Genomic DNA, 22,567 nt, shown 5'->3' with positions numbered 1-22,567 from the left:
AAACGAGGACACTTAGTGCTGCTGTTGGTAACACTGTCACTGCCTGACCACTGCATAATGACATCGCCTGCAAATACTAGGAGTAGACTGATGTGAAACTGAGCCTGCTGGCCCATCTTAAAAAGGTGGAGCCAGTGGAGTGGTGGTGGGTATAGATTTTACCCAATACCATTCCAGCATCCGACAGGAGTGGATGCATGTCGTGGTGGCTCTTAGGGTAGAGCGCTAAGGGCATGCTTGTAACATAAGATATGATAGTTTTCAAATCATTTATTTATAATCCTATTCAATAGTACTGTTATACTACCTAAACCACATACAAAACAACTATTCTTATTCTTGTTCAGTGTAAGGTGATGCAGTGGACGGTGCTCTTGTAAATGTCATGTTGTTGTTGTTGTGGTCTTCAGTCCTGAGACTGGTTTGATGCAGCACTCCATGCTACTCTATCCTGTGCAAGGTTCTCCAGCTCCCAGTACCTACTGCAACCTACATCCTTCTGAATCTGCTTAGTGTATTCATCTCTTGGTCTCCCTCTACGATTTTTACCCTCCACGCTGCCCTCCAATACTAAATTGGTGATCCCTTGATGCCTCAGAACATGTCCTACCAACCGATCCCTTCTTCTGGTCAAGTTGTGCCACAAACTTCTCTTCTCCCCAATCCTATTCAATACTTTCTCATTAGTTATGTGATCTACCCATCTAATCTTCAGCATTCCTCTGTAGCACCACACTTCGAAAGCTTCTATTCTCTTCTTGTCCAAACTATTTATCGTCCATGTTTCACTTCCATACATGGTTACACTCCATACAAATACTTTCAGAAACGACTTCCTGACACTTAAATCTATACTCGATGTTAACAAATTCTCTTCCTCAGAAACGCTTTCCTTGCCATTGCCAGTCTACATTTTATATCCTCTCTACTTCGACCATCATCAGTTATTTTGCTCCCCAAATAGCAAAACTAATGTACTACTTTAAGTGTCTCACTTCCTAATATAATTCCCTCAGCATCACCCAACTTAATTCGACTACATTCCATTATCCTAGTTTTGCTTTTGTTGATGTTCATCTTATATCCTCCTTGCAAGACACTGTCCATTCCATTCAACTGCTCTTCCAAGTCCTTTGCTGTCTCTGACAGAATTACAATGTCATCGGCGAACCTCAAAGTTTTTATTTCTTCTCCATGGATTTTAATACCTACTCCGAATTTTTCTTTTGTTTCCTTCACTGCTTGCTCACTATACAGATTGAATAACATCGGGGAGAGGCTACAACCCTGTCTTACTCCCTTCCCAACCAGTGCTTCCCTTTCATGTCCCTCGGCTCTTATAACTCCCATCTGGTTTCTCTACAAATTGTAAATAGCCTTTCGCTCCCTGTATTTTACCCCTGCCACCTTTAGAATTTGAAAGAGAGTATTCCAGTCAACATGGTCAAAAGCTTTCTCTAAGTCTACAAATGCTAGAAACGTAAGTTTGCCTTTCCTTAATCTTTCCTCTAAGATAAGTCGTAAGGTCAGTATTGCCTCACGTTTTCCAGTATTTCTACGAAATCCAAACTGGTCTTCCCCGAGGTCGGCTTCTACTAGTTTTTCCATTCGTCTGTAAAGAATTCGTGTTAGTATTTTGCAGCTGTGACTTATTAAACTGATAGTTCGGTAAGTTTCACATCTGTCAACACCTGCTTTCTTTGGGATTGGAATTATTATATTCTTCTTGAAGTCTGTGGGTATTTCGCCTGTTTTATACATCTTGCTCACCAGATGGTAGAGTTTTGTCAGGACTGGCTCTTCCAAGGCCGTCAGTAGTTCCAATGGAATGTTTCATTCCAATGGAATGTTGTTTCGACTCAGGTTTTTCAGTGCTCTGTCAAACTCTTCACGCAGTATCGTATCTCCCATTTCATCTTCATCTACATCATCTTCCATTTCCATAATATTGTCCTCAAGTACATCGCCCTTGTATAGACCCTTGTATTCCTTTTTGCCTGCTTCATTTACTACATTTTTATATTTTCTCCTCTCATCAATTAAATTCAATATTTCTTCTGTTACCCTCGGATTTCTATTAGCCCTCGTCTTTTTACCTACTTTATCTTCTGCTGCCTTCACTACTTCATCCCTCAGAGCTACCCATTCTTCTTCTACTGTATTTCTTTCCCCCATTCCTGTCAATTGTTGCCTTATGCTCTCCTTGAAACTCTGTACAACCTCTGGTTCTTTCAGTTTATCCAGGTCCCATCTCCTTAAATTCCCACCTTTTTGCAGTTTCTTCAGTTTTAATCTACAGGTCATAACCAATAGATTGTGGTCAGAGTCCACATCTACCCCTGGAAATGTCTTACAATTTAAAACCTGGTTCCTAAATCTCTGTCTTACCATTATATAATCTATCTGATACCTTTTAGTATCTCCAGGGTTCTTCCATGTACACAACCTTCTTTCATGATTCTTAAACCAAGTGTTAGCTATGATTAAGTTGTGCTCTGTGCAAAATTCTACCAGGCGGCTTCCTCTTTCATTTCTTAGCCCCAATCCATATCCACCTACTACGTTTCCTTCTCTCCCTTTTCCTACACTCAAGTTCCAGTCACCCATGACTATTAAATTTTCATCATACATTTCTTCAATTTCTTCGTCATCTGCAGAGCTAGTTGGCATATAAACTTGTACTACTGTAGTAGGTGTGGGCTTCGTATCTATCTTGGCCACAATAATGCGTTCGCTATGCTGTTTGTAGTAGCTTACCTGCATTCCTATTTTCCTATTCATTATTAAACCTACTCCTGCATTACCCCTATTTGATTTTGTGTTTATAACCTTGTAGTCACCTGACCAGAAGTCTTGTTCTTCCTGCCACCGAACTTCACTAATTCCCACTATATCTAACTTTAACCAATCCATTTCCCTTTTTAAATTTTCTAACCTACCTGCCCGATTAAGGGATCTGACATTCCACGCTCCGATCCGTAGAACGCCAGTTTTCTTTCTGCTGATGACGACATCCTCTTGGGTAGTCCCCGCCCGGAGATCCGAATGGGGGACTATTTTACCTCCAGAATATTTTACCCAAGAGGACGTCATCATCATTTAATCATACAGTAAAGATGCATGCCCTCGGAAAATTTATGGCCGTAGTTTCCCCTTGTTTTAAGCCGTTCGCAGTACCAGCACAGCAAGGCCGTTTTGGTTATTGTTACAAGGCCAAATCAGTAAATCATCCAGACTGTTGCCCTTGCAACTATTGAAAAGGCTGCTGCCCCTCTTCAGGAACCTCACGTTTGTCTGGCCTCTCGACAGATACCCCTCCGTTGTAGTTGTACCTACAGTACGGCTATCTGTATCGCTGAGGCACGCAAGCCTCCCCACCAACGGCAAGGTCCATGGTTCATGGTGGTGAGGGGGGAGGGGAGGAATGTCATGTATCCATAAAGATTTCTCTGTACCTTTCATATAACAGTTGTGCTGTATGATTGAAATTTCGAAGTAATGTCATGGTATCTTCAAAAATCATGCTGTCTTCTTCCCAGTTGATGCCATGATGTCAGTTTAACCACAACACACGTTTTTGCGTTTTGAGGCAGCCGATGTCTCTGAAAGACTTATGTGTTGTGGAAACGTGCTCCTCATTTGCGAAGATGATAAATGCGACGGTTTTAAATATGAAATGTCAATGTTCATCAAAAAAGCCTTAAACATCTACACTAATAATAGAACTATAAAATTGTCATGTCTGTCTGTTTGAGCACTCGAATCTCCAAAACTACTAGACGAATATCCTTGGAGTTTTCACAGATAACCTGAGTGTAACTTGGGGAAACATATAGGCTTTATTTCATCAAAATCGGAACATGGAAAGAAGGCAGTGTGATTTAAAGTTTTATCTAAAACCGACATGCCTGTCTGTCTGTTTGAATTCGTAAATCTCCAAAACTAAGGCATAAATTTTCATGACGTTTTCAGAAATAAAATCATATTTACTTGCACAAGGTGTACTGATTCACTGATTTTCCTTTGTGTATCAAAAACTGAACGATAGTACTTTGCTTCTTTTGATAGGGTTTATTTTTTTGGATTTCATTCCTAGGAAAGTTTTTTACCTCAGTGACAGAAGTATTTTCAGAAGTTTACATTGGTGACAGAATTAAGTGCCACAATCTTGTCTTTATGAATACAAACTAACTTTACTTGGCTACCCTTTACATTTTGATTTCATTTTTGTTTGCAAATAAAAATGCCTAGAAAACAGTAGAGTTTTTTCTGAATACACGAATACCAGAGAATGGCTGAAATACTATGCAGTCTCAAGAATCCAGTGAAAATCATTAGGTCAGACTTGCTGCGGCTTAAGAACATTAAACTTTAACTCTCGTTTTGGAATCTCCTTCCGAAAGTGAGCTCTGATGTAACTCTGATCAAGAGCATCATGCATTATATCCTTCCTCAGAACTCTTCACCCACAGAGGCTTAAAGTTACTTCCCTCCAACATAGCACCACAGAAGCGGAAATTTTGACCAGAAGTGGTGCATGTGAGAAAATGTTTATATCCTGAAACCCACATATTCCTAACTATTTACCATTTCGCTTTAATCATTTGCAGTAAATGGTGATTTTATGTTATACCATGACCATTAACAAAACACAAGGCCAGACGTTGTGTGTTGCATGTGTGGAGCTTCGTGTCAGTTGCTTTTTGCATGTCCAGCCCTACGTGGCTCTCTCCCATGTTAAATGAAGCAAACAAGCTCTTCATTCATGTCCCCAATTATTCGAGTTCAAACGCTGTATACAAATAAGCTTTATAAATCAAAAATAAATTCCCTATGCACGAAGTCTGGGATACAGCTATAAATAAATACCCAGGCATGACAGAGTTTCAGCTATAATGTTATCAGTTAGCAGTTTGAGGCGCCATTATGAAATAGTTTAATTGTTCTGGTAATCCTATTAATATATAGAAGTCTTCGCACAATTATGTTAAGTGGGCTGTAGTTGCTGATCTGATCTGATGATACAGTTTTTATGTGAATGCTGCTTATTTCTCTGGGAAGTTTTTAGAGGCTTCAATTCGATACAAACATTGACCGCTCTTCACTGACTCATTGTGTTTGGGAAAGTCTATAACGACATGTAGAGCTCGTTCCTTAAATTCCCTTATACTGAGCACACATCCTTCATTCATTTCACTGTCGTAATATGGAGGATAAAAGCTAGCATGCATGCCAAAAAACAGACTGCATACCCTATTGGCCAATCTTGTCGTAAGTTATCTTATGAGCAAAATTGGAATTTAAGTAGAGTCAGACATCTGTTAAGTTACAATTTTCGAATTCGCTTGAGTCACGTATGAGGTTTGCTCCCCTGTTGGTTTGAAATGTGAGGATGATAAATCGAAATGTTTCTACTTGGACTGACGTCTTAATGGTCCATGGCTGTCCAGATGAGCTTTGTAGTAGAGGATATTCAAACGGCTCCCATGATCTGAAATATAATGGTAATTGAATTCCAGAGCCAAGCATTTGTATTTCTAAGAGTTTCAAACATTCTTTATCGGCTACACTGACATGAGGACATAAGGTACCTTCCAAATTAATTTCCTGAGCACAGTCTTCTTCTCTTCTCCATTAACATCGTGGTTATATGGATTACCATCTGTTCCACTTCATGCTAATATAAGTTCCTACTTCACATTAACTAGAATCCTCCTCTTATCCTCAAACTATCCCATAGATATCTTGAGATGTATGCATGTACTAAATTGCTTGTCCATGTCTGCTATTGGTGGTTTGTCCACAAAACATTTTCTAAACTGTTCAGTTTTGATTTTGACGCTGAAATGTATGTTTTTAAGATTGATATGATACCTACATTCCAACGTAATTCAACCCATATCTTATTTCCTGAAAAGGAAAGTGATTATCTTATGTGTAATATGGGATACTGCTCTGTGACTCACCTCCATTTTCATGAATTTACCCTCCAAGTGCAGGACACTTGAGATTGGAGTACTCAAAGCATCCAGTGTTGAATCACAGTGTGAACCTCATCATTGTCCTCAAACGTTGCTGAAGCAAAATGTTGGTCTGAGAGGTATTCCTGATGAATGGTTTGTTCATCATGCTCGACTGAAGTGGTTATGATGATTGATGACATTGTTCTTATGCAGTTTTAAGCCTAGCGATTTAAAGAATTGAAGGTTCTTGATGTGTTTTGTTGTAAAGTGAAGTGCTGCTGGCTGTGTGTGCTGGTTTTATGCTATACACCCGCCCCGCTTCAAATAGTAGTGTATCACGATCTCTTCACCGAAAAAAAACATAAGATGATTACTCTGGTCCACAGTCCTCAAGACGGTCAAATGTCTGAAGAGTCACTAAAAGGTAAATCGCATTGCTTGGCATTTCCACAATTTTGTATCTGGTGTTGACTGTAGGAAAAAAACCATAGATTGTAGAAATCAATTTGTTTTTGAGAAACAAATCCGTCACATTATTGTACACAACTCAACTTTTGATAACCAGTAGTATATCCACTTAAAGAGCTGAATTTTGTTTCACTTTTACGAGTATTGACGATTGCATGTAACTCCTAACCTGGTACTTCCTGTTTTAAACATTCATTTAAATGATCAATGCCGTATGTGCTGTGAATTACTTGCACAAGTTTCCCAGTTCCCAGATGTTGCTTTGCGGTATTAGGAATGGCGTTGTACGTTTCTAAACATGTCAGCGCAATACTCCAACCCGCTTTGCCTAGTAAGCGAAAAGTAATTCGTGCTTTTTACAGATGATGTACCATTTAAAGTGATAAGTGTGTGACCTACAAGCTCAGATAACGAACTGGTGTGATGATTACTTTTCTGTAGCTGTCAGGATCAATATTAGACATAGATGTCCACAGAGGTATGTATTGAACTTTTAGTAGAGTTGAAAAATGTAAAATATTCAGTTACCGGCAAAGCAGCGGCGTAATTCTTCAGGAGGCTGTAAGTCGTTGAATTATTCGAAGTAACAGAGACTATTTTGGGTTCTTCTTCTAACATAGGCACCCAGCGAGTTCCAGATATTCCCGCAATGTCGAAGTTTACAACTCCACATTTATTAGGTTTCCACATAGTCTTGGATAGGTATTTCTCAGGAAAACTCCGCAAAATCTTTGGATAGAGAAGTTTTTAACGGATGTATGCAGGTCGATATTTGTAAGTGGTCCGTCGGGCACTATAGCTACTTTTTTCTTCTCTTTTTTTTTAATGAACAATGGAAGTCCTTACCTGTGTGCTTTTGGATGTGGTCCTTTCACATTAGGCACAGATTCCATGAATGTAATATTCCTTTTATCCTCGATAAGCTGTTGTTGTCCGTTTTCCGCATTTTTTAACTATTCTGTTGATAGATGCCACATTACTGCTAGGGAACCAACTGTTGAAAGCCCCGCCAAGGCTGGAATAAGGAATGGAAGGATATTACCTGAAGTGCCTGGCATTGGTAGGACTCTAGACATTTTAATCATTTTTCCTCTTCGGAATCTCTTAGCTGCAGCCAATGATAATTGAACGCATTTTCTTAAACACACTAATGTGCCTTTCTTCTTCTTTTTCTTCTTCTTTGGGTGATGAGCGGCATCTATAAGTTTTCCATGCATTGCCTTAATTACTAAAAGTACGGCGATGCTGACAAACACCGATTTACCTTCTTGATCATATTTCCTTGGCTCAGTCAGCTGGTATTCTGTCTGTGCTGTGACGTCGTGAGAGGTCTTTATTTGCTGCGTATGCAGCATTGTGACATCTGCAAGCCAATCTGAAACACTGATAACCGTGTTACTACGTGTGTGTCGTTTCTCAAACTTGGTTCCAGGTCCACAGTAGTTGTATGCATGGGTATGAAGTTCTATTGGCAATTTATTGAGAATACCACTACCTATGCTGATGTGCTTCCGACCATGCCTGCTACGCTACTGCACTGTTTGAAGCTTATGTGCCTTCTTACATATCAAAACGGCCTCATTCACCCAACTGTTATGTGATGAAGGGAATCCAAGGAATTTAAATATAACCTTTTTCCCTTGTCACCTTACGACACTTTCTGTGAGGGAGACGTATGTTTCACTGCTTCTCCGTAATTCTTCTCTGCAGAAACTACTGGTAGTTTCACTACCATTGTTATTATTCAAAACATAAATTCTAGGGTTTGTTCAGTGTACATTGGAAATTGTAATATCTCCGTTGACTGGTTTGGGAGATACAATTTCTCATATGCTGTCTTGCGGTTTTAAATACAAACAAAGTTACCTACATTAAATTTCTGTTTGCGTTTCTAGTATTTTAATACGACTGTGAATGGTATTTGGTAGCTCACTATCAAGTATGTCAATTGGCCTAATTTTTATTGTCCTGTAGACAGAGAGGTTACACATGTGCATGATTTGTGGGAGGATATTAGTCCAGTTACAAGAACCACTAAGATTGAAACGCAGCCGTATTTGCATTTTCATTTTTCGGTTCAAACGCTCCACAATACGTCGAATAGCGGCATATTTCATATCACTTCATTACCACCTTGAAATATCTATTATAGAACTCTCCACCATGATATTTTTGTAAATTGTGTGGAATGTAGTTGTTTCATGTCTGCAGCAGTTGCTTCAAAACCTATGCAGTTTCCTTCCCCGTCTTTATTTTCATAAGAAGAGCTCATGCAAATTTAGAGTACATGTGAATAAGCTTTAAACCTTAATTCTCCATTGAATATTGCCTCATATCTACGAGAAGCCCTGAAAACCTCGAATTACAATCACCCTACTTGGTAATTTCTTGTGTACTGATTTAAGGAACTATTAAATTCTATTAAAAAACTAGAAACCCGCCTCGATTTTTACGCAATCGAGGCGGGTTTCTAGTTTTCTAATATATTAATTAACGATTGCTGACGCGCTGCGATGTTGAAGGTTCTTGAACTCTTAACTAGCTGTCTCCATAGTTATTCGATTATACGTCTTTCTCTAACCCCTGAAATTCATTGAAATGGTTTCATTCACATGTGCTACATCCCCAGCTGCAGATGATTCTGTGAGCAATCATAATCGTTCATCTCTTTTTATTGGGTCATCATAATATATGTATTGGGGGAATGTACTATTAATTTTCTTATTCAAACTGTCTGCTAATGCCTCTGCCACGTGCATCTGCTAATTGCATGTTTAATAATTGTTTTATTTCGAACTGTTCGTGCTTTTTGCTCTTACTTCAGTAGCTTTCTTACATACTTATATAACATTTAATATCTGACCATATCTATTGGTAAATAGTAGTCTAATTTTGTGGTTTTTAAGAATATTACGTTCAGTAAATCAGATGTTCTTTTGAACTGTCGATCTATATTGCATTCTTGGTTAAACATATAGGTTGAAAAGACAGCATATTAGGGTTTTCGTTGCTTAATTGGTAAGCTCTATATATCAGTAACGTCTAATGAAATAACCAGTAATATTGTCTCCCTCCTCTTCTTTAACCTTCGAGTATAGTTTGAGAGATTCTGTGACAGGTCCTTTCCCAAAGGCCCTAATTTCAGCAGTCACAGTTTCTCTCCGATAGCCTTACGTGTTTCAACGATTTTATGTTTTATCAACATGTTATTATATACTAAGTTTACTTTGGAACGGAAAACAACTTATTTACGCTCGCGTTTGCTGCCTTGTTTTTTCAATTACATTTGCAGTTAACTCACTTGTCTTCTTTTCATTTACATCAACCCTTGCAGTTAACTCGTTGATTAACCTCAGAATGGTTTGAGAATAAATATTCAATTCGCTGGTACTTTTGTTGAGTGCTTCAGGTCTAGTATGACATTTAATGCTACCGTTGAGCATTCATGTCAATGTACATACGAATGTTCTGCCTTTCCATCTCAGACTGATTGTGGGTGGATGATCGGAGAAACTTGAGTGTAATGATGAAATTAGTCACCCTCCATCATGTATTAAAACATTCTACAAGTTCTGTTGGTGTAGACTCTCATTCAACAGCCTTGTTTTATCGATAACTAAAAATAAATATTGTGAATGATTGAAGGAATATCAACGTAAGGTTGTAAACTCGTCACATGTCATGTTAGTTCCTACAAGTGCCCAGTAAATATGGTTTACATTCATATTATCCTGTCCGAAGGCGATAATAAATTTCTCAGTACCTCTTATCAGTTCGTTTTGACCGCTGGGATATGTTTGGCTTAGATAGAAGGCATCAGCATCTCTATGATGGCCAAAACAAATGTATTTTCATATTTGATCCTGATTTTCCACTATGACATCGTCAAATATGAATATTGTATTAGGTTCTACAGGACGTAATCTCTGTGGGTGAAAATTTTACATATAATACCGTCAATGCCTGAATTCATTTCCCCATGTTACTGGTACTTGGGATGGAATAGCGTTTTTGAAAATATGTATACATTCTCAAAGCAAATATCATCTGGATGCATTAGTATGGACATGAGAATGTCCTGCAGTCAGATGGGCCAATGACAAATGATTTGGTACAGCTTGACAGTAGTAATTCGTTCTTGTTATTATGTTTTTCCAAAGTATTCGTAGACCAATCTATTACAATAAAGTCTTTGTAAATGGAATGTTTCATCCATCCACTCATGCTGAATACTAAATGACTGCATTAACAGACAGGGTTTTCTTAGGGAAAAGGGAGAACATTGGTGTCATACACATGCTTCATTTACTTCTACACGTAGCTGGGTATATATATTACTCAAATAACAGCACAATTCTATGCCAACATCATATGCTGTACACTCATACATAGTTCCATGTATTGACATGTACACGCATAGAAACATTGAGTTACATTTTCTTTCACAGGATTCAGAACTTGCCGCGAAAGTTGCTGTAAATTGGTTCACCACGTTTCGTAGATTCTAAAAATTAAGTCCACCAGCTCAGTCTCTGTTCGAGTGTGCGCTGTATGGCAAAATGGCTATACATGAAATTCTGGAAGGTCTGATCCTGCGCGTGAGTCGATTCTGTTTCGTTAAACATTTTGATTCCTTGTGTAATTTCGCACTGATCTCGTGATCATCCGGTGTCACTGTACGTTTTCAGTATTTCAGGTAAAGATTCTTGCAACCGCTTTTGAGTTTCACACAGCCTAAACCACTCTGTAGGGAGTAATATTAGTTTTGTATGACATACCGATGCTGTCACATTTACTTCCACTTGAATTTAGGGTTAAAGTCGTACTGGAAATGGCATCATCAGGAAATAAGAAAATAAAACGAGATAAGCCTCATCTGAACAGTACACTACAGCCATACGTATACACAGGAATATTCATACAGCTTACGTGATGTTGATTGCTTAGGTGGAGCTTACTGTAGTCATTACTTATTGGTGATACACACACACACACACACACACACAGCAACTTTCGTGCTAAGTTCTGAATCCCATGAAAGAAAATGTAACTCTATTTTTTTATGCGTGTTGCATGTCAATACATGCAACTGTGTGTGTGTGTGTGTGTGTGTGTGTGTGTGTGTGTGTGTGTGTGTGATACATTTTCAAAATGCAGAGTGGATAACATCATGAGAAAAGTGTGTGATCACTGTACTACAGTTGTATGGGAGGAGGAACCTAATGTTAGAGTCATTGCTAAGATATAATAATATGTTCAGTGTATGGAATGGACCTGCTACCACAACTCTATTTGGAGCCAACTACAACATCAGCAACTAAACCAACTTCACTACACTGACCATATGCCTTTATTCACTTTTTAGGCAGGTGATGTACTAACAGGAAGGCTATTTATGCATGATCGTCATCTTCAAGTTTCTTTATTGGCTGACTGAGCTCTTCCAGCTTTGTATCAATATATTCCCTGATTGTCACACCAGAATGTACCTTTATTATTATTTGCCTTATGGTCTTGTTCTGATGTTGCCAAAATTCGTTCATTATTCGGAGTAACATGAAAGTATTTTTTCAGATTTCTGATGACTGGATTTTCGTGGGTCTGCTATAAATAGATCTTCTGGTCCCTACAGGACTGAGTGCTTTTCTTTGTGAGTAAATAATATGCATTAGAAAATTATATTAAGTAGCTTTTTATGTTTCATATATATATATATATATATATATATATATATATATATATATATATATATATATATATATGACTGGTATACTGAAAAATATGTTGAAATAACTAGAACATCCATTGTGTCAGCTATAAACAGCAACCATATTTTCATGTTGGAATGTGGGATAGGTGTGAGGATAATTGCAAATTTCGACTGGTAGGAGAAAAACACCTTTGTTTAACGGGCAGGTTTCTACATGTAAGGGGACTCAACATATTTTGTTCCAGTGATGAATAACTACCCATTCAGCTACGAATACAATATGGCAGAACTGGCAAACATATCTCTCACACAGTCCTGCTGCAGCTGAATGCCGATTGATGCCATCTGTATTTGATGGAGTGTAGAGTGGAATGTGGCAGGCATTTCCTGGTGGCGGGTTGGGTGTTGGTGGGCAAGTAGAGTGGACAACCCACAGTCAGAGCAGGTGGCGGCGGCAGTGGTGAAACCAGTTGCGTCACAGCAGGTGGGCAGGAGTACTACACCAGTCATGGATGAGCTGGTGGTGGCCGTGTCTACAGAGCACATGGCAGAGTGGCTGTGACTTGCAGCCTGGCTCCATGCCATGGCACACACAGCAGGTATAAATTTTCCCAGTGTAGCACAGGAGAAACTTAGGGGGATTCGGACTAGGCTTTACACAACAGCTGGTTTGAATCATACGTAACAAAACGAATGCAAAAGGTTGTGCTGAATAATTCAAATGGTTCAAATGGCTCTGAGCACTATGGGACTCAACATCTGTGGTCATAAGTCCCCTAGAACGTAGAACTACTTAAGCCTAACTAACCTAAGGACATCACACACATCAATGCCCGAGGCAGGATTCGAACCTGCGACCGCAGCAGTCGCGCGGTTCCTGACTGAGCGCCTAGATGCTGAATAATTCAGACAATGTTGGAAATACATAAAATATTAGTTACTGCTGTAAAATTACAAAGAGCATCCCATAGGGTTCAATTCTGAGTCCACTTCTATTCCTTATATGTATACACGAACAATCTTCCAGTTAACATTCAGAAAGTACATTTGGTACTTTTTACAGATGATACTAGTCTTATAATAAATCCCGTTAGAGAGAAAGTAACAGAATAATTGGTAAATTATATTTTGCAAAGAATTATTACGTGGTTCTCTGAAAATGGACTCTTCCTAAATTTTGAAAAAAAAAAACATACTACATCCAGTTCTTACAACAAATAGTCATAACCAAACTGATGTAACAGTCGGTAAGATGAGTCGACTGCTCTAAATTTTTGAGTTTACATATCGCTGAGTATCTCAAACAATGAAGTCCAGCTAGTTTTGCTATTTGTATAATTGCCAATTTTGGAGACAAATGTCTCAGCCTCCTGGCATATATTGCATATATCCACTCAATAATGTCTTATAGAATTATTTTGTGGAGTAACTCGTCAATTAGAAAGAAATTATTGAAGCGAGTGGTAAAAAGAATACGTGGTGTTCACCTATGGAAGTCATGTAGGTACCTCTTCAAGAAGCTGCACAGTTTAACAGTGCCATCACAATACATATCATCGCTAATGAAATTTTTTCATAAACAATCCATCGCAATTTGAGAAGTCTGTATCTCATGTTCTAGCGACTAGTGTTTCTGCCTCTGGATCACCGAGTCCCGGTTTCAATTCCCAGTCATGCTGGATATTTCCTTGCCAGGGACTGGGTGTTTGTGTTGTTCTCACCATTTCATCATTATTCGAGAAAATGGAGAGACAGGACTGTGAAAAGATTGGTAATTTGTACAGGCACTGATAACCATGCCGTTGAGCACCCCACAAATCAAAATCATCATCATCACAATTTGAGAAGGACAGTGATGTACGTACCTTCAATGCTAGAGGGGAAAATGATCTTTATTAACCACTGTTTCAAAGTGGAGATCAGTATGCAGTAACAAAAATTTTTGATCATTTGCTGAATAATATAAATGTCTGATAGACATTTAAAACCATTTCTCCTTGAAAACTTTTTCTATTCCATTGACAAATCTCTGCTTAAAAGCTGGTAGCAAGTAAAAATTAACTTCGTTTTTAAGTGTAGTTGCATGAATAGGAATAAATGAGAATTTGTTCATTAATATTAACAGTAATCGTGTACACATATCCTGTAAAGTGACTCGTTCTACATCATTTTGATAAAAGATCACCCAAAAAGTCTATGTAAGATACAACTAACTAACTAGCTAATGCAGACAGCATGGGAGCAGTACAGAAGGTACCATATGCTAGCAACAGAGCATGGTAGCAGGGGTGGTGTACAGGACTCTTCCCCTGATGTGGCTTAAATGCCTAAACTTTCCTAGCACAGCACAGTTGAGCAGATCAAAACTTAGGTGGGAATGGATTTCAACTTAGGAGAAGCAGTATGTGTGTCACAACTTCAAGAGGTGAAAAAAACCCAGGAATTCTGTAAGCATGCAGATCAGAGTGAATAATATCTTGAGAGAAAAACATGTTACTGAAAGTCAGTCAGCAAGCAAGTCCAGACTGAGTCAGGGTTGGACTTACATAGAGGAAAAACATTCTTTGTCTCAGGTGAGACAATACCCATTGGCCTAGAACTGATATAGTGGGGAGGGGGTGACCTTGAAAGAAAATGCCCTTAATTCCAGAATCACATGCTCAGACTGGCAGGACAAGAACCTCTTTCATCTATCAGGCAAGCTTGGGACTGCAAGGGAAACAAACACCTTTTGTCTCAGGTGAGTGGCATCAGGGGAAAACCAGAAAATCATACAACAATGTACTTTGCATTTGTATTCCAGGTCAGCCATCTTGGATTCTGACATTATAAAGCTGTGCCTCTAGACCAGGTCAGCTATCTTAGATCGCCATCTTGGATACTGACATCATGGAGAATATGCTTGTATGCAAATGTCGCTATCTTGGATCACCATCTTGAATTTTTTTAATTTCACAACAACATGACAGTGCACTAGCTTGGATTTTTTAATTTTCCACCAATTTATACTTAGAACAATACACTGCTTCCACAGTGACATCATAGGATTAATGAAAACCATGTAGCACAATTGGGTTATCTTTGGATTTCCCACCATATTTTGAGATTCTGGCCATTTTTGTGTTCTTTGTCTTTTGTACATAGTGCAGTTGGCTTCTGTCAGAGGGGGTGGGAGGGATAGAGGGATGGTGGGGGATGGGTAATCTGACAGAAACAAATGATGTCACAGGGGGAAGTGTGAGGGTAGGTGAAAATCTGGCAACAATTCACCTTGCGCTTGAACTGACATAGCACATCTACTCTCATGGTCACTCACAGAATTACTATGTAGACATACCCAAAGAGATCAGGCCTATTTGTTGTAATTAGATCGAATGTATTTCTGTCATAAGTGGGCTTCAGAACAATCTGTTCTAGATATTTCTCAGAGAAGGCATTATGTAACATTTCTCAGGATGTCCACCACTCACAAAACTTGAAATATTCCAGTTGATAGTTGGATGATTAGTCTCCTCCAATGATAACGGTATGACTGCAGAAATTATGTGCTAGTGAACTTAAGTTTTTGGTTACATCCGGAGGTGAGTCAGGTGGTCGACAAAAGAATCCTAGTGTAAGTTTACACCCACCCTTGATACTAAGTCTTGCCCAGCTAATCTCCACATGCAGTTTCAATTCCTATCTAGGTGGACTTGAGTTGCTTGCCTACTGCGACAAATACTCCACTTCCATTTACTATTAGTGTATCCTTTCGATATATGCTTGAATTTTCCCCAAGTATCTAACTTTTTACTTATAAGTGGGCTCATACTGTCATGTTTTTGTGCTTCTGCTTTGAGGTGAGTATGTGACATGGTATCTGTATTCTGGTTTTCTAACGGAAACGCAGCTGCTGCTTCTGTAGAATACAGAAGACAAGATTCGAGAGTGTTTACTAAACAGCGTGAGACTGGCGCTGTGCCCAGCAGTCATACATATTTCGTCTGAACGTGCAAATGAACAGAGCATAGGTGGAGTGAAATAAGTTATTCAATTCACAGAATGTAGTCTTTCAGCAAGTACATGCAGTATTTCTACACATACCACTGTTCAAATGGTTCAAATGGCTCTGACCACTATGCGACTTAACTTCTGAGGTCATCAGACGCCTAGAACTTAGAAATAATTAAACCTAGCTAACCTAAGGATATCATACACATCCATGCCGGAGGCAGGATTCGAACATGCGACTGTAGCGGTCGCTCGGTTCCAGACTGTAGCGCCTAGAACCGCTCGGGCACTCCGGCCGGCTAGCAGTGTTCCACATACAAGAATATGGTGAACATTTCGTATACATACCCTCTGCTCTTATCATCTGCAGTGGTTTCTACCAGTCAGAGAAAGGGATGAAAGTGAAAGATTGAAATTTTGTCGATGGTTAATCCCGTATCACCGACTAATCCATTAACACTGTTTAATGATAAAGTCACATTCATCCGTGGCGTTGTAAGAACACTCGTAGCTCATGTCGGTGATTCGATGAAAACCAACAAAACCTCGTGAACAAACGTCTTCAAGAATGATTACCTTTAAATGTGGGGTGTCATATGTTTGACGATTAGTAGATTGGCCCTGTTGTGTTAGCGCATCATCTTGGATCCGTTAGCTATACATTTTTGGAGACGAGATTTCAGCATTGTTGGAAGAGGTTCCTTTGGCTATAAGCATTAGTATGACAGGGCCCCTGCACATTCTAGTCGACAGGTGATGTATCGTCTAAACCTAATATTCCACGGAAGATGGGTCGGCATAAATTGTTACTTTTCATGTTCACTGAAGTTTCCGGACGTTGCTCGTTTAGAATTTAACCTTTGGGAATGGTGGGAAGGCGAAATATACAAAGAAAAAGTAAATAAGAGACGAACTGATCGTCTGGATGATCAATAGTGCTGCCCTCATAAAATAATGCGAAAGATTTTGTCAAGAGAATTTGAAAGTGCATTGAAGTCGGAAGCGGAATTTATGAAAATCAACTTTGAACTTAATAATTTGCGTTCGCTTTACGTCTTGTTACGTCTTGTTAGAGTATTTTTTTGTCTTATAGTCTAACAGCAGTGCCTGTGTAACCATTAACAATGTTTTATTGGAATTAGTCCTCCTAAAATACACTGATGAAAAATTCGCGACACCAAAAAATAATTAATGTAGAGTAATGTCATTTCGAAGGTACATTTGTCTAGATAATGTGTTTAAGTGATTAACATTGCAAGATCAAGGGTAAACGTAAGTGCGAGATAAGCCATTTCAAACGAGAAATGCTGGTACATTAATAACCGCTGTATCCACCAGAATGTTGAATGCAAGCATGCAAATGTGCATACATTATGTTGTACAGGTGCCGTATGTCAGTTTATGGGATGCAGTTCCATACCTGTTGCACCTGGTTGGTCGATACAGGTACAGTTAATGCTGTTTATGGATGACACTGAAATTGTCGTCCAATGATATCCCATACGTGCTCGACTGGAGAAATATCTTGGGGTCTAGCAGGCCAAGGCAACATGACGACACCCTGTAGAACATGTGGGCGAGAGTAATGCTGCTGGAAAACACCCACTGGAATGCTGTTCATGAATGGAAGCACATTAGGTCGAATCACCAGACTGACGTACAAATTTCCAATCAGGGTGCATGACATAACCACGAGAGTCACAGGAAATCGTGCCCAGACCATAACTCCTGGTTTAGGTCCAGTGTCTAACACCCAGGCAGTCTGGTTGCAAGCCCGCAACTGGCCTCATTCTAACACACAGCCATCACTGGCACCGAGGCAGAACCAGCTTTCACTAGAAAACACAGCACACCTCCACCCAGTCCTCCAATGAACTCTCGCTGAAGTCGCAAATGACGGTGGTTTGGTGTCAGTGGAATGCCCCCTACAAGGGGTCTTGCTCCAGTCTGTCCTTGAAGTCAGCCATTTGTCATAGTTCGTTATGTCACTGTGGTGCCAAACACTGCTCATACTGCAGCTGCAGAAGCAGTACGCTGAACTAGAGCCATACGCCGACCACGGTCTTCCCAATTTGGTAGTGCCACATGACCGCCCGCATTTCGATCTGCTTGCGACCGTACATTCCCGTGAGCACTGCTACCAGCAATCATGTACAGTGGCTACATTCCTGCCAAGTCTTTCTGCAGTATTGCACAAGGAACATCCAGATTCTCGTAGCTCTATTACATGACCTCGTTCAAACTCAGCAAGGTGTTGGTAAAGTCCTCTTTGTCACCTTAAAGGCATTGTTGACTAACATCAACTTACCAATTCCAGTCTCAAAGGTAACTAATTCTCACGACCGTTACTGCGTGTATTTAAAACAAACCTGATTTGCATCCTCATAGTGGTGCTACTAGCGCCACACTTGAGCGACTGGTACAAAATTCGAAGGGCAACGGAAAGACAAAGTGGTACCGCATAGTTATTGATGAACACATTGTGTTTCAATGTCTTGTGTTAATTATTACTAATAAAATCTTTTCGTCATGTCTATTTTTGCTCTGTTCAAGGGTAATTCATGTTAGAATAAAATAAATTTGCACTCTTAGTTTTGCCGTTTAATATGTCTAGGTAGTGCAAAACACTCTGTCAGTGAAAAGAAGGGGGAAGTTAGGCAAATGTATTTCGCTGCGCATACTATGCAGATGATAACAGAGATATGAAATTGCGTTCAGAAATAGCCTTAGTAATGTCATTTAAACAGACGCAAAAACCCCAATATTGGCGATCCTTTACAGAAGCTTGAAACATAGCGCGGAGTTCAATGCGAGACGCCTATAACAGTTTTCACAACGAAACTTTGTCTCGAAACCTGGCAAAAAATCCAAAAATTCAGCTTCCAGGACGAACTCTTCGCACCACTACGACGTGTTCTTTTTCATCCCCATACAACAAATCTCGGTCCCACGTCGCTGCAGCCGGTAAAAGATCTTGCAAGAACGAGACCAACGACGACTAAAGAGAATCGTTCAGCGTGACAGAAGTGGAACCATTCCGCAAATCGGTGCAGATTTCAATGCTGGACCATTAAGAAGTGTCAGCGTGCGAACCATTCAACGAAACATCATAGATAGGGGCTTTTAACATCCACTTTTCACTTCCATACATGGCTGCACTTCATACAAATACTTTTAGAAAAGACTTCCTGACACTTAAATCTATACTCGATTATAACAAATTCCTCTTCTTCAGAAACGCTTTCCTTGCTATTGCGAGTCTACATTTAACATCCTCTTTCCTTCGACCATCATCAGTTATTTTGCTCCCCAAATAGCAAAACTCATTTACTACTTTAAGCGTCTCATTTCCTAATGTAATACCCTCAGCATCACCCGATTTAATTCGACTACATTCCATTATCCTCGTTTTGCTTTTGTTAATGTTCACCTTATATCTTTCTTTCAAGACACTGTCCATTCCGTTCAGCTGCTCTTCCAGGTCCAATGCTGTGTCTGACAGAAATCCAATGTCATCGCCGAACCTCAAAGTTTTAATTTCTTCTCCATGGATTTTAAATCCTACTCTGAATTTTTCTTTTGTTTCCTTTACTGCTTGCTCAATATACAGACTGAATAACATCAGGGATAGGCTACAACCCTGTCTCACTCCCTTCCCAACCACCGCTTCCCTTTCATGTCCCTAGACTCTTATAACTGCCATCTGGTTTCTGTACAAATTTTAAGCAGCCTTTTGCTCCTTGTATTTTACCCCTGCCACCTTTAGAATTTGAAAGAGTATTCTAGTCAACATTGTCAAAAGCTTTCTCTAAGTCTACAAATTCGAGAAACGTAGGTTTGCCTTTCCTTAATCTACCTTCTAAGGTAAGTCGTAAGGTCAGAACTGCCTCACGTGTTCCAAAATTTTTACGGAAACCAAACTGATCTTCCCCGGCTCCTACCAGTTTTTCCATTCGTCTGTAAAGAATTCGTGTTAGTATTTTGCAGCCGTGACTTATTAAACTGATAGTTCGGTAATTTACACATTTGTCAACACCTGCTTTCTTTGGGATTGGAATTATTACATTCTTCTTGAAAATGGCTCTGAGCACTATGGGACTTAAGATCTGTGGTCATCAGTCCCCTAGGACTTAGAACTACTTAAACCTAACTGACCTAAGGACATCACACACATCCATGCCCGAGGCAGGTTTCGAATCTGCGACCCTATCGGTCACGCGGTTCCAGGATGAAGCTCCTAGACCCGCACCGCCACACCGGCGGCTTCTTCTTGAAGTCTGAGGGTATTTCGCCTGTCGCATACATCTTGCTCACTAGATGGTACAGTTTTGCCAGGACTGGCTCTCCCAAGGCTGTCAGTAGCGCAAACTCTTTCTTGACGATGTGTATTTTTTTGTTAGTGTACTTATTATTCCTCCTTAAATATTTTTTAATATGCGGCAGAAGTAACTGTAGTGAGAGCAGTAGCTTACCGAGGATGTACATCATGAAGAAGTTGGTGTCGGTGGCGAGCCCGGCGACGGCGCGGCCCAGCACGAAGAGCGGCGGCGCGTGGGCGGCGGCGGCGAGCGCGTTGCCCGCGGCGGCCAGCACCCACGCCGCCAGCAGCGCCAGCCGGCGGCCCGCGCGGTCCGCCACCGCCCCCAGGGACAGCGTGCCCAGCACGCAGCCCGCGAAGAACGCGCTCTGCCCCCACGCAGCCAAGCCGGACCAACCCTCCTGCGCAAACGCAACAGTTCGCTCACTACATACTACTAGGAAAAGTAAACCCGAAATCTGACCAGGAATGCAGCACCGTCGTGTTTATGGACAAGACAAAGGTAGGAGAGAGACACTACTGGCCATTAAAATTGCTACACCAACAAGAAATGCAGATGATAAACCAGTATTCGTTGGACAAATACACTCCTGGAAATGGAAAAAAGAACACATTGACACCGGTGTGTCAGACCCACCATACTTGCTCCGGACACTGCGAGAGAACTGTACAAGCAATGATCACACGCACGGCACAGCGGACACACCAGGAACCGCGGTGTTGGCCGTCGAATGGCACTAGCTGCGCAGCATTTGTGCACCGCCGCCGTCAGTGTCAGCCAGTTTGCCGTAGCATACGGAGCTCCATCGCAGTCTTTAACACTGGTAGCATGCCGCGACAGCGTGAACGTGAACCGTATGTGCAGTTGACGGACTTTGAGCGAGGGCGTATAGTGGGCATGCGGGAGGCCGGGTGGACGTACCGCCGAATTGCTCAACACGTGGGGCGTGAGGTCTCCACAGTACATCGATGTTGTCGCCAGTGGTCGGCGGAAGGTGCACGTGCCCGTCGACCTGGGACCGGACCGCAGCGACGCACGGATGCACACCAAGACCGTAGGATGCTACGCAGTGCCGTAGGGGACCGCACCGCCACTTCCCAGCAAATTAGGGACACTGTTGCTCCTGGGGTATCGGCGTGGACCATTCGCAACCGTCTCCATGAAGCTGGGCTACGGTCCCGCACACCGTTAGGCCGTCTTCCGCTCACGCCCCAACATCGTGCAGCCCGCCTCCAGTGGTGTCGCGACAGGCGTGAATGGAGGGACGAATGGAGACGTGTCGTCTTCAGCGATGAGAGTCGCTTCTGCCTTGGTGCCAATGATGGTCGTATGCGTGTTTGGCGCCGTGCAGATGAGCGCCACAATCAGGACTGCATACGACCGAGGCACACAGGGCCAACACCCGGCATCATGGTGTGGGGAGCGATCTCCTACACTGGCCGTACACCTCTGGTGATCGTCGAGGGGACACTGAATAGTGCACGGTACATCCAAACCGTTCTACCATTCCTATACCGGCAAGGGAACTTGCTGTTCCAACAGGACAATGCACGTCCGCATGTATCCCGTGCCACCCAACGTGCTCTAGAAGGTGTAAGTCAACTACCCTGGCTAGCAAGATCTCCGGATCTGTCCCCCATTGAGCATGTTTGGGACTGGATGGAGCGTCGTCTCACGCGGTCTGCACGTCCAGCACGAACGCTGGTCCAACTGAGGCGCCAGGTGGAAATGGCATGGCAAGCCGTTCCACAGGACTACATCCAGCATCTCTACGATCGTCTCCATGGGAGAATAGCAGCCTGCATTGCTGCGAAAGGTGGATATACACTGTACTAGTGCCGACATTGTGCATGCTCTGTTGCCTGTGCCTATGTGCCTGTGGTTCTGTCAGTGTGATCATGTGTTGTATCTGACCCCAGGAATGTGTCAATAAAGTTTCCCCTTCCTGGGACAATGAATTCACGGTGTTCTTATTTCAATTTCCAGGAGTGTGTATTATACTAGAACTGACATATGATTACATTTTCACGCAATCTGGGTGCACAGATTCTGAGAAATCAGTACCACCTATGGCCGTAATGACGGCCTTGATATGCCTGGGTATCGAGTTAAACAGA

The 22,567-nt window shown here is 41.1% G+C and overlaps 1 protein-coding gene across 1 annotated transcript in view; it reads right to left on the bottom strand.

The window, feature by feature from the left end:
- The window catches only part of LOC126299472 (organic cation transporter protein-like), a 382,823-nt gene that overhangs the window by 274,923 nt on the left and 85,333 nt on the right, over positions 1-22,567 (bottom strand). Inside the window, exon 3 of the mRNA XM_049991395.1 lies at positions 20,604-20,850. Coding sequence (XP_049847352.1) covers positions 20,604-20,850 — 247 coding nt within the window. The remainder of the gene's footprint in view (positions 1-20,603; positions 20,851-22,567) is intronic.

The sequence above is a fragment of the Schistocerca gregaria genome, chromosome X (assembly GCF_023897955.1).
Source record: "Schistocerca gregaria isolate iqSchGreg1 chromosome X, iqSchGreg1.2, whole genome shotgun sequence".
NCBI classification, from domain to species: Eukaryota; Metazoa; Arthropoda; class Insecta; order Orthoptera; family Acrididae; genus Schistocerca; species Schistocerca gregaria.
This window is presented reverse-complemented; position numbering and strand designations above follow the sequence as displayed.